Genomic DNA, 12,500 nt, shown 5'->3' with positions numbered 1-12,500 from the left:
GAAACTGATAAAAAAAAAAGGAAACGTAGCCCCCCAGCCCTCAAAAGATAGCGCGGCTGGGAAAGTAGTTGCCATGTTGTGTTTTTACTTTTTGCTGACAGTCTGGGCAGCATAAACTTTTGCTGGCTGCACTCTTAACTGCCAGCTGGGGGCACCAAAGCTGCTTCCTACAGAAAACAGTTATTGGGTTAACACCCTATTATTTATCATAACTTGGTTAATCATGTGTCTGGCTCATAAATATTAATCCACAACAATATTTTCTACAATTTTTCTGTAAATGTCATTCATTTCATTAAAATAATAATTTTCTGAGTTGATGACCTGTTGGAAGCTACTTACCCATAGTGTTCAAAATATAAACCGTGTTCTATCTGTGACTCATTCCAAAAACTGCTCGCAATAAAAGAGTGATGCTTACCTTTGAAAATGTTCCCAAACAAAAGTTCTCAGCTCATGACTAAACATATTAGCCAGTGCCAAAGTGTACCTGAAATTCCTTATCTTTCAACTCAAAACTAGTAATTGAACACATTAGCCAACTCCAGAAGTGTACCTGAAACTTCTTACCTGATCAGCTAACAAATCCTTACAAATCAAAAATTTATTACAACAAATTGAATATTCTTCAAATTAAAAGGCCTAATTTTGTGGGCTGTAATCTGCATGGATATCAAAAATTAAAAGACATCAAATTAAATCATCACATAAATAGGTAAAATGGCACTGACAAGAAACTACACTTAGTGCCAGTGAGTTGTCGCATTGGCAGAAAATAATTCTACCACATAAAAAGTTCAGGTCAAAATATCAAAATTTAAATTACTTTTATAGTCTGATTCATAAAAATAAAAAATCCTACGACTGTATATTACAGCTATTCACTGGCATAGAAGAGGTTGCTTGGTGTTCCGTGTGGCAAATAGGTTACAAATAAACTTTTACAGTAAGAAAAATGGTCTGGAATATATCGAATGCAATCTAGATAGAGCAAGTTTTAACAACACTTGTCAGTAGACAAGAAAATACAAACTGCCTTTGTGCACTTCCTTATCAGTATACACTTTGAATATCTGCCTAGCTTCCACCTTAGTACTATTTTGAATCATGATGCCCAAAGGGACAAAACTTCAGTAAGAGGATGAGAAGGTAGACTGGCTACTATGTCCTTAACTCTATCATGTACTGCACATTACATCCACATTATGCTACTGAACAGTTACAGCATGGGCTTCATGAGACGTATTAATATGATTCACCGACTTTATAAATATATTCTTCAAGCTAGATTGCCCTGAACTTTGTCTGCCGAGCTATTTCATCAATCTAGTCGAACACTCTATCATCAAAGAGAACAAATAAATGGACATTTTATTCAAAATCAGGGTAACAGTGCTTAAGAAAAATCACAGATACCTTGCAAAATCACAAGCATGATGAGTGTGTAAAAGAATTCTTAGAATTAAATGTCTGCCATCACAAGAAACCTCTGCCGGTAAAGCAAAAACCTTTTTCAGAATACTCTCAAGACTAGTAATTCTTTAATGTAGCCATGGTATCAAGTACAAAACCAAGCCAGGAATGAATATTCAAACATAACTAGTGCCTAAATGAGTTTGAAGGCTATGCAAGGAACTACAATGAAGAAGAGTACCTACAAAAAAAGAAAAAAAGAAAGGCATACTGACAAAAATAATACCAAACTAATATTTCCAAAAGCCATGAGATGATGTGCAAGAGATTTAAATGGTACCAAAGTCCTCTATGGCAGAGGCAAGGACAACCAGCTCACAGATGCTGAGGAGTCCAAGTAATGGCAGGTGATTTCTACCTTTGCCTCAACCTAAGACTGTGCTGTGATATCCACATGAAGACAGTAGAATGCTGAATCACATTTCCAACTAACACAAAAATACTGATGCATTCCACAGTTCTTCAAAATTCACATAAACCATATACTATGTGAGTATAATATTGAGACAGAATTTTTTACTGTATTCTTCCTCTCAACACCAAGGATTAAGCAGCTGACATGTTTCAGTCAAGAGAGGAGGTATAAATGTCAATGATCTCAAATCAGAAAAGTACCAAGGGGAAATGGAATACAAACAGCACTACTGACTCACACCAATACGATAAAAAAATAAGCAGGTAACAATAGCCATTCATAGATATTCAAGTGTTATCTACCAGTACGCTGGAGATATGATTATGATGATGCTTTAAGAAAATTTGGCTATAAAGCCAAGCACTGGGGCACTTTTAGCCATTCAGCACTTAAAATAGTAAAATGAGTTGTAGTGGTTGGACAGTAAGATGGAAGAAAGGACTTGGGAACTGAGGTAAGGTAAAGGTTAAAATGTGGGTGCAGCTATGTGCCAACCACAGAGACACTACAAACAACCTTGTAATGCCTACAGTGCACCACGTGAGGCATGCTGACGACACTACTATGGGGTCTCTGGAGATATGTCCTGTTCAAAGATTGCTGTAAAAACAAGCTATGTTCTAAGAGAAGGAGACTTCATTAAAGAAACAGTTCACCCCAGTGACATACATTACCACAAGATGCATATTCAAAAACATTTCAACATGGGATGGCATGTAATCAGCAGATGTATAATGGGATTCATATAGAAAACTGTTTGTACTGGTATAAGAACTCCTACTTATTCAAGTATTCTATAATCTCAAGTTTCAAAAAACTGTAAATCTCAAACTATAAAATATAGGTTTCCACGAAATGAACACCCCATACTGAAGAGAGGAATATCTATACATTAATTACAAATCCAGTAGTACATCATCTTTATATTAAAATAACACTTTAAAAACAAAGTGTTTTGACGTAATAACATCTTTACAAATCACTAGCTTAACACATTAGATGGCTTTAAAATTAATTCTGTTAGAAAAATATACTGAAATTCATACATACATTGCATCTGCTTACTTATAACAGAGAAAAATAGTATCAAACATTTGCTGCTGCAGGCAGGAAATACTGCAATGTCACATCATCATGCAAGAGGAACATCTGTATCACATGGCCCGATACAATATCTGCAAAAGATGAGGGTGTGTGTTTTATGGTCCCTAAGTTCACTTCATAATAACCAACAGCAGTGGTACCTCCTATATCATGTGAAATCAAAAACTATCATATTTAACCAAATAATTACCATCTGCTTAGGTAGACCTATAACTGGATATAACATATGAAACAGTTGGTAATCCTTTACTTTGTGTTTATGCTTGTAGGAGTATAAGAGAGATTTGACCTTGGAAACTAAAAATTATCAATACTATTTTTAAAGTACACTTAAATTACTGGTACAAAATTACTGGTTTATAAATCCTACTAACAATAGATGAGGACCACAAATGCTTAAAATGCAGGGACACAATAAGGGAAAACTGCTCCCCGTGTGCATTCCATGATGCTACAGGTTCTCTGTAGCCTTTTACTTCTATCCACTGCCTTTGATGTCTTATATTTTGCTCCAATTTGCAACTCTTCCAAACACTACATACTAATTCTTATATTTTACAATTTCACTGCCTGCTCTTGGATGTGCTATTTATGAAACACAAGTTTCATAATAAAATTTACTTCAATACTTATCAACATTCCTCTAGCTATAATTTTACTGGCACAGCAAAGAGAGAATTTCATACTAATACCTGGTTGGCTGGTAGGCTGTTTTCTACCTTCACCTTGCAGGTAACTTGGAGGCTTTTCCGACTTCCCAGTCAAACTTATCTGACTTCCCAGTCATTTTTTTTTTGTCTACTAGATTGTGGGGAAGTTGAATGGATTTATGAATGTTTGGTTTACTGAAATAAATACTGTATTTCTATTATGAAAATTCATATTTCAACTAAACTTGTCCAACATTCCTATTGCTAAATGATTTGTTTAACCAGATCTCTGAACCCTTTTAGGGTTCTTCTCGGGCTGGAGAAAAATAAAAAAAAAAAAAGAAAAAAAAAAGGGGGGGGGAAATATATTCTATTTATTAATTCAATTCTGTTTAAGAAGAGAATGACATTATTAATTGAAAAGTTATTACCTTCACCTAGAATATCTTTTATTGATTTATTTTGTTAATAAGTACTGTATTTCTTTCATGCTGCCATCTGGGACAGTCAATCAAGATATGTTTGATTGTTATTGGTATGCTACATCTTTCACAAGTTATTGGATTTGTGTGCGGAGGAGTTGACATCAGATGACCATGTGTGAGTCTGGAATGTCCTATACTGAGTCTTTTAAAATTACTTCATTAATTCTTTGTTTTCGGGTAGAAGAATGCCACTTTTTAACTTCGTTCTTAATTTGTCTTAGTTTGTTTTGAGGGGGTATATTTGTCCAATCATTTTGCCAATCCCTATAAATTAAAGGTTTAAATGATGCTTGCCAGTTTGATATGGGAGCTTTGTAGTAGTTGGGGGGATTGTACAAGCCAATTTAGTAGCTTTATCTGCTTTCTCATTACCCTCAATGCCTACATGGGCTGGGATCCAACAAATATGAACTTGAAGGTCGTTTGTAATTAACTGATGAATTTCACGCTGGATATTTTCGACAAGGTGATTATTTGATTTAAATGATCCTATTGCTTCAATTGCACTTCTTGAGTCACTCAATATGAGTGCTGAAGGGAGTCCTTTTTTTAATATACAGTAATCTGGAGAGCCAATTGTATGGCTGTTAATTCTGCTGTAAATACTGATGATATTAGGGGGAAGGCCCATTTGGATAGTTTCATCACTTGAATAGGCTGATGAGCCCACTCCAGCTTCATTTTTGGATCCATCTGTATAGATTGTGAAGGGATTACCCTTCCATCTTATGTGTTCCCTGGCACATTGATGATACATTTCTGTGATGATCATATATTTTTTTGAAAGCTATGATAAATATGTGCATATTTTTGCCCTTTTTAGTGTCCATGGTGTGATCTGATTTATTTTTGGGTAAATTTGGGTATCATGTTATGTAAATTGAATAGATGATTTGATTAGTTTTTTTAGTAAGTGAGTTTTGATTTCGGTTATTATTTGTATTTTGATTACTGAGAAATTTGATACAAGAGATGTGCCTGCTTAAAGTAATTAGATCTCTATAATATTTTAGAGGCAGCTGGCCTGCTTCTGCTAGGACTGAGACAGTTGGAGATGAGCGGAAGTAGAGTTGCTTCTGAAGCCATTGAATAAATTGGACAGCTATAATTTATGATTGATAGTACTGTTGCATTGTACAACATTTAACATTGTATCTCGTCCTGCACCCCATTTGGTGTGAGAGATTTTCTTTAATAATGTAAGGGCTTTAGATCCTTTGACTTTGATATATTTGATGTGATCTTTCCAATTTAAATTTTGGTCAAAAATTATACCCACATATTTACCACTACTGTACATGTTTATCTCTTCATTATAAAGATATAACTTAATGGTTTGTTGTTTCAACTATCTTTTGTCTTTGTAGAAGACAATGCCATTTTTTTATTTACCAACAACTTGAAGCCTATGGAGTTAGTCCAAGTGGTTATACTATTTGTTGCTATGTTAAGTATTCTTTGAGCATGTCTTAGAGAACTTGAATAATATATTACAAAATCATCCACATACAAAATATTTTGTACACCCTCAGGCAGGTTCACAGTAATATCATCTATTGCCGGGGCAAAAAAGATGCAGCTCAAAACACTGCCTTGAGGGATACCCTCCTCCTGTATGTAGGAATTTGAATATGTATTTTCTATGTGTACTTGAAATGTACGATGTTAAAAAATTGTTGATAAATATTGGAAGGTGACCTCAAATATCGGATTTATGGGGTTTGTGCATAATATTGCATCTCCATGTAGTATTATATGCTTTTTCTATATCAAAGAAGATAGCCAGTCAGCTTTTTCTTTTCAAATCCTTTTTTAATATGATCTTCTAATTGAGTTAATGGGTCTAGTGTAGATCTACCAGCTATTGATCCCGATTGGGTAGGTGATAAAATTGAGTTTTTTGTTATAACACTTGTTAATCTCAAACTAACCATTTTCTCCAACAGTTTGCACAAGCAACTTGTTAAGAGATATTAGCCTATAATTAGTGGGGTTGCTAGGGTCTTTTCCTGGTTTACTGATGGGTATGATTATTGCATGTCCCCACTTAGTTGGGAAGACATGCATTAGCCATATGTTATTATATAATTTTAATAAGAAATCTTTAGCTAGTGTAGCTAAATTTTAGATCATTTCAAAAGAAATCTTATCATGACCCGGAGCTGATGATCGACATGATTTTAGGGCAAAATTAAATTCACTCATATTGAAATCTTGATTATAATCAAGGTCCTCATCAGTTTCAAAATTAGATGTATGATTCATTTTCTGTATTCTAATTTTTTTTAAGTGTTCATCTACATTAGAATAAGCGCTGATATATCTGAAATATCTTGTAGGTTATGACTTAGTTTGCCATTATATTGTATTGGGCTTCTAGGTGGTCTTATATGTTTAGCACTGATTTTATGAATTTTGTGCCATATTTCCTTAATTGAAGTATCTGGTGACAACTCTGAAATATAATTTTTCCACGACTGAGCTTTTTCGAATATTATTGCTTTGCGAAATTTTGCATTATATTTATTGTAAAGTGGTTTAATGTGATCAATAGTTATATTTACGACTATTATCTTGTTTAGTTTGTTTATATTACAAGGGCCTTTATTAAGGGTGTTTAATCTAGACTTTAGTCTATTCAAATTACGTGCCAGTGTGTGTTTGGTTTGATTTAAGAGAGACAAATTGTTAGACCACCATGGAACAGGGGATATATTAGGAGTTGAAGAAGTTTTGGGCATGCATTTGTCTGCAGCACTGATTGCAAAACTGGAAAAGAAACCATTCGTGACATCACTGTTTTGATTTAGTGGAAAGGGAGGGATATTTCTAGTTTGTAAATTATATTTATCCCAATCAGCTTTCATTAAGTTATATTCTATGGGAAATGATTGTTTTTGGTTGTTCAAATTATTCAAAACAATTGGAAAGTGATCACGTGTGAATCGTCTAGGACATTCCATTCCAATTTTTCGATTAATTCCAGTGAGCATCATGAAATATCTATTGAAGAGAAGATTAAATGAGTTTTTGAGAAGTACATTGGTGAATCACTTTCATTCAGGTAATGTAAATTCTGATCATTTATGCAATTCTAAATGTTTGTGCCGGCCAAGTTACTAGCATGTGTGCTGTCCCATAATGGATTATGGGCATTAAAGTCGCCTACCATCAGTAGGGGGCCATTTACATTATTTAGTATTTGTGGTAAATCACTAAAGTTTGGGTTAAAGTTTGGCTGATTATATAGATTTATAATTGAGATAATTTGATTGTCTGGCATATGCAATTTGATTGCAGTTATTTGTTATGACAATGATGTAATATTTAAGAGTTCATAAGTTGAATTGTTATGAACATATATAGCTGTTCCTAGCTTGCCATCCACTATTGGTGAGTGGCAAGTTAATTTATAGTTTCTAAGTTCTTGGGAGTTGTACCAATATGCTACAGACATATGCAAATAGGTTTATGTTTCTTTAGTATTCGCTGGATTTCACCTAACCGAAGCCAAGTAGAAAATCCATTCATGTTCCATTGAATTATTTTATTGGTCATTTTGGTGGGATTGGCATTAGATTTTGTAAGTTAATTGTTGATTTAGCTATATTCGGTAACACTTTACGGGAGTTTGTTTTACTTTGTGGTTTCTTTATAGCTAGGCTTGATTGCTGAATATTTGATGCATTGACTGGTTCTTTGTCATATTTCCTTATTAGTAAATCTATTTGAGTTTTGATCATTTTTTTTTTTTTTAGTTTTGAGGATTCCGAGCATAGCTCGCCATCTTGATGGAATGTTAAAGGGCATTTTCAGAACCTAGTAAAGTTATAAATTTTGGGTTACATTTTCATTTTTGTTAGGTAAACGATTGTACAGTATAATGAAACACTCTTGACATCCACAAGATAAATCATGTTCCGAGTGTTGAAGGAATGGTTCTGATCTCTGGTTCCCAATTATGTTTCCATTATTGGATGTTGAAATATTTTTGTTAGGAATTTCTGGTATAGGTATATTGGATCTCCAATGTGCTAGTATAAAATTTTGATTTTAATTTTTAGGTTTATTATTACTATTCTTTGGTCTTGTTGACGGTTGATTTGATGTGGTTGTGATTCGGTGAATTTTGGGGTTTCTGATTTTTCAGTGGGATGTTTAACCCTTTAACGCCGACTGGACGTATTTTACGTTGACAAAAATTGTCTGTCGGGTGCCGAGTGGACATATAATATGTCGACTACAAAATTTTTTTTAAATATTCACAAAAAAATACTTATAGGCCTAGTTTGCAAAAAATTTTAAATCATGTGCCTTGAGGGATGCTGGGAGTTCACAGATCATGCTGTTGTTTTGTTTACAAGCATGACCCAGCTGCGCATGCGCGAATTTCTTTCTTCTCGCACTACAATGCATCAGCGACACATTGTTGGAGAGCGATTTCTCGACGCATTCGTGTTTTGCCGAACTTGTGCGAGTGTTAGCGTGTTTGTGACACAATAGGACGTATGCAGAGATGTCCCAACGTCGTCAGGACCGTGAAAGGCGTGTATTGCCTCTCGGTAGTGAGCGTGTGAGACGCGTTTTAGACTTGGATGCTGGAGAGGGACCAAGCACTCAAGGTGATCCATCTTTTCAACACCGTGTTGTGGCTGAAAGTGACCAAGGGCTGTATCCTGTGCCTTTTACGACCCCTAGGAAACATTGGGGTGTCCTGAGATGCATTCGTAAACATTTGGGAGGGCTCCAGCAAAAGGATATTGATGAATACTTGTTGGAGCTCGACCGAGAGTAGGTGGAAAGTCCTCATTTTGATGGCAGTTGGTCATCTAGTGACGAGGACATCACGCCCGATGTCAGTGATGTCGGGTATTTGCCCCCAATGTCCGTACGAGAGCCACAGCATGAAAGTGAACTCGAGTTCAGTGGTTTCAGTACTTATGAGGGAGAGTCTGAGGAGGAGGAGGAGGCACCAATTGTGGCTTGTGGGGACGAGACAGAAAGTGATGGTGAAAGTGAGGGAGATGGGGGGGGGGTGCGAAGTCGTGCCTGTAGAAGGTCGCAACGTCGCGGCAGCCTAGGTGAAGGCCGTTCGTCTGAAAGTGATGAGGGGTGGTTGGAGGACCCCACCCCACCTAACATGCACCCATTCATGGCAGCACCTGGACTGACCATCCTTTTGCCTCTCACTGCACTGGGGTTTATTCAGCTCTTCTTTACGCGGGAATTGCTGGAGTACCTCGTTGCAGAGATGGTGGATTACGCTCGGTACTGCTGTGAGGAACTGCAGACGACGTTGTCGTATTGATGGCGGGGCTGCAACCTCACGGACATGGCGCATTTTTTGGGGCTCCACATTTTTTTTGGAATGATGCCTGCTGCCGACGTCAGGCAATGTTGGAGGCGGCATTTTTTTTTAATTATGCCCAATGTGCCCGGCATTATGCCCTGTGATAGTTTTCTGGCGTTGGACAGGTATTTCAACGCCTTCAACCGAAGGGCCATACCCGGGAATAACCCAGATTGCCTCATCTTAGTCCGCCCAGTGTTGGAGTACATTCGTGAACGGTGCCAGTTTCTCGTGGTTCCTTCCAAGAACCTTTCTTTGGATGAGGGGATGATGCCATACAAAGGACGTCTAAGCATAAAAGAGTACAACCCCAAGAAGCCAAAGAAATATGGTGTGAAGTTATTTTTTATTACGGAATCCAACACTGGATACATCGTTGACTTCTCTGTATATTCTGGGGTCTTCTCCACGTTGCGTGACACTGTCTTCGGTCTTGTGGATCGTTTCCGTAACCAGGGATACCACCTGTTTATGGATAATTATTATAACTCGGTATCCCTGGCCCAGGAACTGTATGAAGCAGGTGTGCACGTCAGTGATACCCTTCGGTTGGTGCGTGGGGCCCCGAATGTCCTCAAGAGGTTCGCTAGCCACCCGCAACATCTGGCAAGAGGAGAGAGAGTGGCGGCAGAAGGGAGATGTCTTCGTCATCTGTTGGAAGGGGGTCCGACTCATGCCCATGATTACGACCAGTCATGAGCCCATTCAAGAAGAGGTCGTTCAGCGGAAGAAGACACGTCGGCAGGGCCGAGTTACGTATGAGGAGTTTCGTGTCAAACAGCCTACTGTCATCGGGCACTACAATAGGCACATGGGAGGAGATGATCTCTTTGATCAACTCATCCAGTATTATCCCTTTGCCAAGAGAACCAGGAGGTGGACACAGAAGCTCCTCAAATACCTCCTTCAGTTGGCCCTCCAGAATGCCTACATCCTCTACTGTGGGTACAATTCAGACACCCGGAGGTTGTCCCACATCCAGTTTCTTGAGGTGACCGGGAATGCCCTCATAAACTTCAATCCTGAGGAGTGGCCTTCAACACCGCCCCCCTGCCCCGAGCTCCAGATCTGCCCCGAGAGGATAGGGAAGATGTCGCTAGGAGGGCCAACCTCGGTCGTCCTGCTCCTGCTGACGCCGCCCTTGATGATGCCGCCCCTGCTGCCGCCGCCCTTGCTACCACCGCCCCTGCTGTCCCTGTCCCTGCTGCCGCCCTCCCTCACATTCCAATGTCCCGTCGGGTAGTGGACCCTGTGTGTCGGCTGCAGGCAGGGGATCACACACTGGAGCCCCTAGAAGGGCGTAAGCAGAAACGGTGCCGGGTGTGCCATATGAATGGCAGAAGAAGAGGCACCCGGTTCGTCTGTCGCACCTGCAAGGTAGCACTTTGCAGGATTGGGGAGTGTGACCTCAGATACCATACTGCGGTCATTAAATGGAGTGCGCCTACCCGAGGGACACTGGAGGGCGCAGTGGACCGCGTCTCCCTCCTCCACCTGTACCTCATCATGTCGAGAGGAAAAAATGCAAGACTCTTCAATGGAGGAGGGAGAAAACAAGAATAGAACGAAGAGTCAGGATTACGAATGAGTATTCTGCATTGATTTTATATTTAATTTTATATATATTACAAGTTTTTATATATCTGTATTTATTAGTTTTGTATATTATTTCGTTTTATGCAAAAAAAAAGTTTTTCACCTGCATTCCTTTTAGTTATGTATTCGTACCAAAATAAAAAAAATATATTTATATTATATATATATATGTGTGTATGTATGAATGTGTATATATATATATATATATATATATATATATATATATATATATATATATATATATATATATATATATATATATATATATATATATATATATATATATATATATATTTTTTTATATTAATTTTTTTAGGGGTATTTTTGGTAAGCAAAAAATCTTACATCCTAGTGATATTCAATCATTTACCTTCATTTTGCAACAAACTGGAAGACTCTAGCACAATATTTCGATTTATGGTGAATTTCTGAAAAAACTTTTTCCTTACGTCTGCGTGCGCTAACTCTGCTGAAAATCCCAGAAATTCTTTAGTCACTTTGTCGTAATTTTTCCACCGTTTTCTATTAGGCGTTACATAAAATTTTATACATGAAAATGTGCGCAATTTCATGTAGAATACAACAAAAAATAACTCATGGTTGTAGCTTTTATCAATTTTGAAATATTTTCATATAAATCACGGTAAGTGCCAAAATTTCAACCTTCGGTCAACTTTGACTTGACCGAAATGGTCGAAAAATGCAATTGTAAGATGAAACTCTTACATTTTAGTAATAGTCAAACATTTACCTTCATTTTGCAACAAACAGGAAGTCTCTAGCACAATATTTCAATTTATGGTGAATTTTTGAAAAAAACTTTTTCCTTACCTCCGTGCACGCTAACTCTGCTGAAAATCTCACAATTTCTTTAGTCACTTTGTCATAATTTTTGCACCGTTTTCTATTAGGCGTTACATAAAGTTTTATACATGAAAATGTGCGCAATTCCATGTAGAATAAAACAATAAATAACTCATGGTTGTAGCTTTTATCAGTTTTGAAATATTTTCATATAAATCACGGTAAGTGCAAAAATTTCAACTTTCGGTCAACTTTGACTCGACAGAAATGGTCAAAAAATGCAATTGTAAGCTAAAATTCTTACATTCTAGTAATAATTCAATCATTTACCTTCATTTTGCAACAAACGAGAAGTCTCTAGCACAATATTTCGATTTATCGTGAATTTTTGAAAAAACTTTTTCCTTACCTCCGAGCGCGCTAACTGCTGAAAATCTCAGAATTTCTTTAGTCACTTTGTTGCAATTTTTGCACCATTTTCTATTAGCCTTTACATAAAGTTTTATATATGAAAATGTGTGCAAGTTCATGTAGAATACAACAAAAAATAACTCATGGTTGTAACTTTTATCAATTATGACATATTTTCATATAAATCACGGTAAGTGCCAAAATTTCAACCT

The 12,500-nt window shown here is 37.0% G+C and overlaps 1 protein-coding gene across 1 annotated transcript in view; it reads right to left on the bottom strand.

The window, feature by feature from the left end:
- Window positions 1-2,758: 2,758 nt before the first annotated feature.
- The window catches only part of Hus1-like (Hus1-like checkpoint clamp component), a 60,615-nt gene continuing 50,873 nt past the window's right edge, over window positions 2,759-12,500 (bottom strand). Inside the window, 1 exon segment of the mRNA XM_067103922.1 lies at window positions 2,759-3,063. Coding sequence (XP_066960023.1) covers window positions 2,975-3,063 — 89 coding nt within the window. The 3' untranslated portion in view covers window positions 2,759-2,974.

This window comes from Macrobrachium rosenbergii, chromosome 5 (genome assembly GCF_040412425.1).
Source record: "Macrobrachium rosenbergii isolate ZJJX-2024 chromosome 5, ASM4041242v1, whole genome shotgun sequence".
Classification (NCBI taxonomy): Eukaryota; Metazoa; Arthropoda; class Malacostraca; order Decapoda; family Palaemonidae; genus Macrobrachium; species Macrobrachium rosenbergii.
The sequence above is the reverse complement of the archived record's forward strand: the minus strand, read 5'-3'. Positions and strand labels throughout refer to the sequence as shown.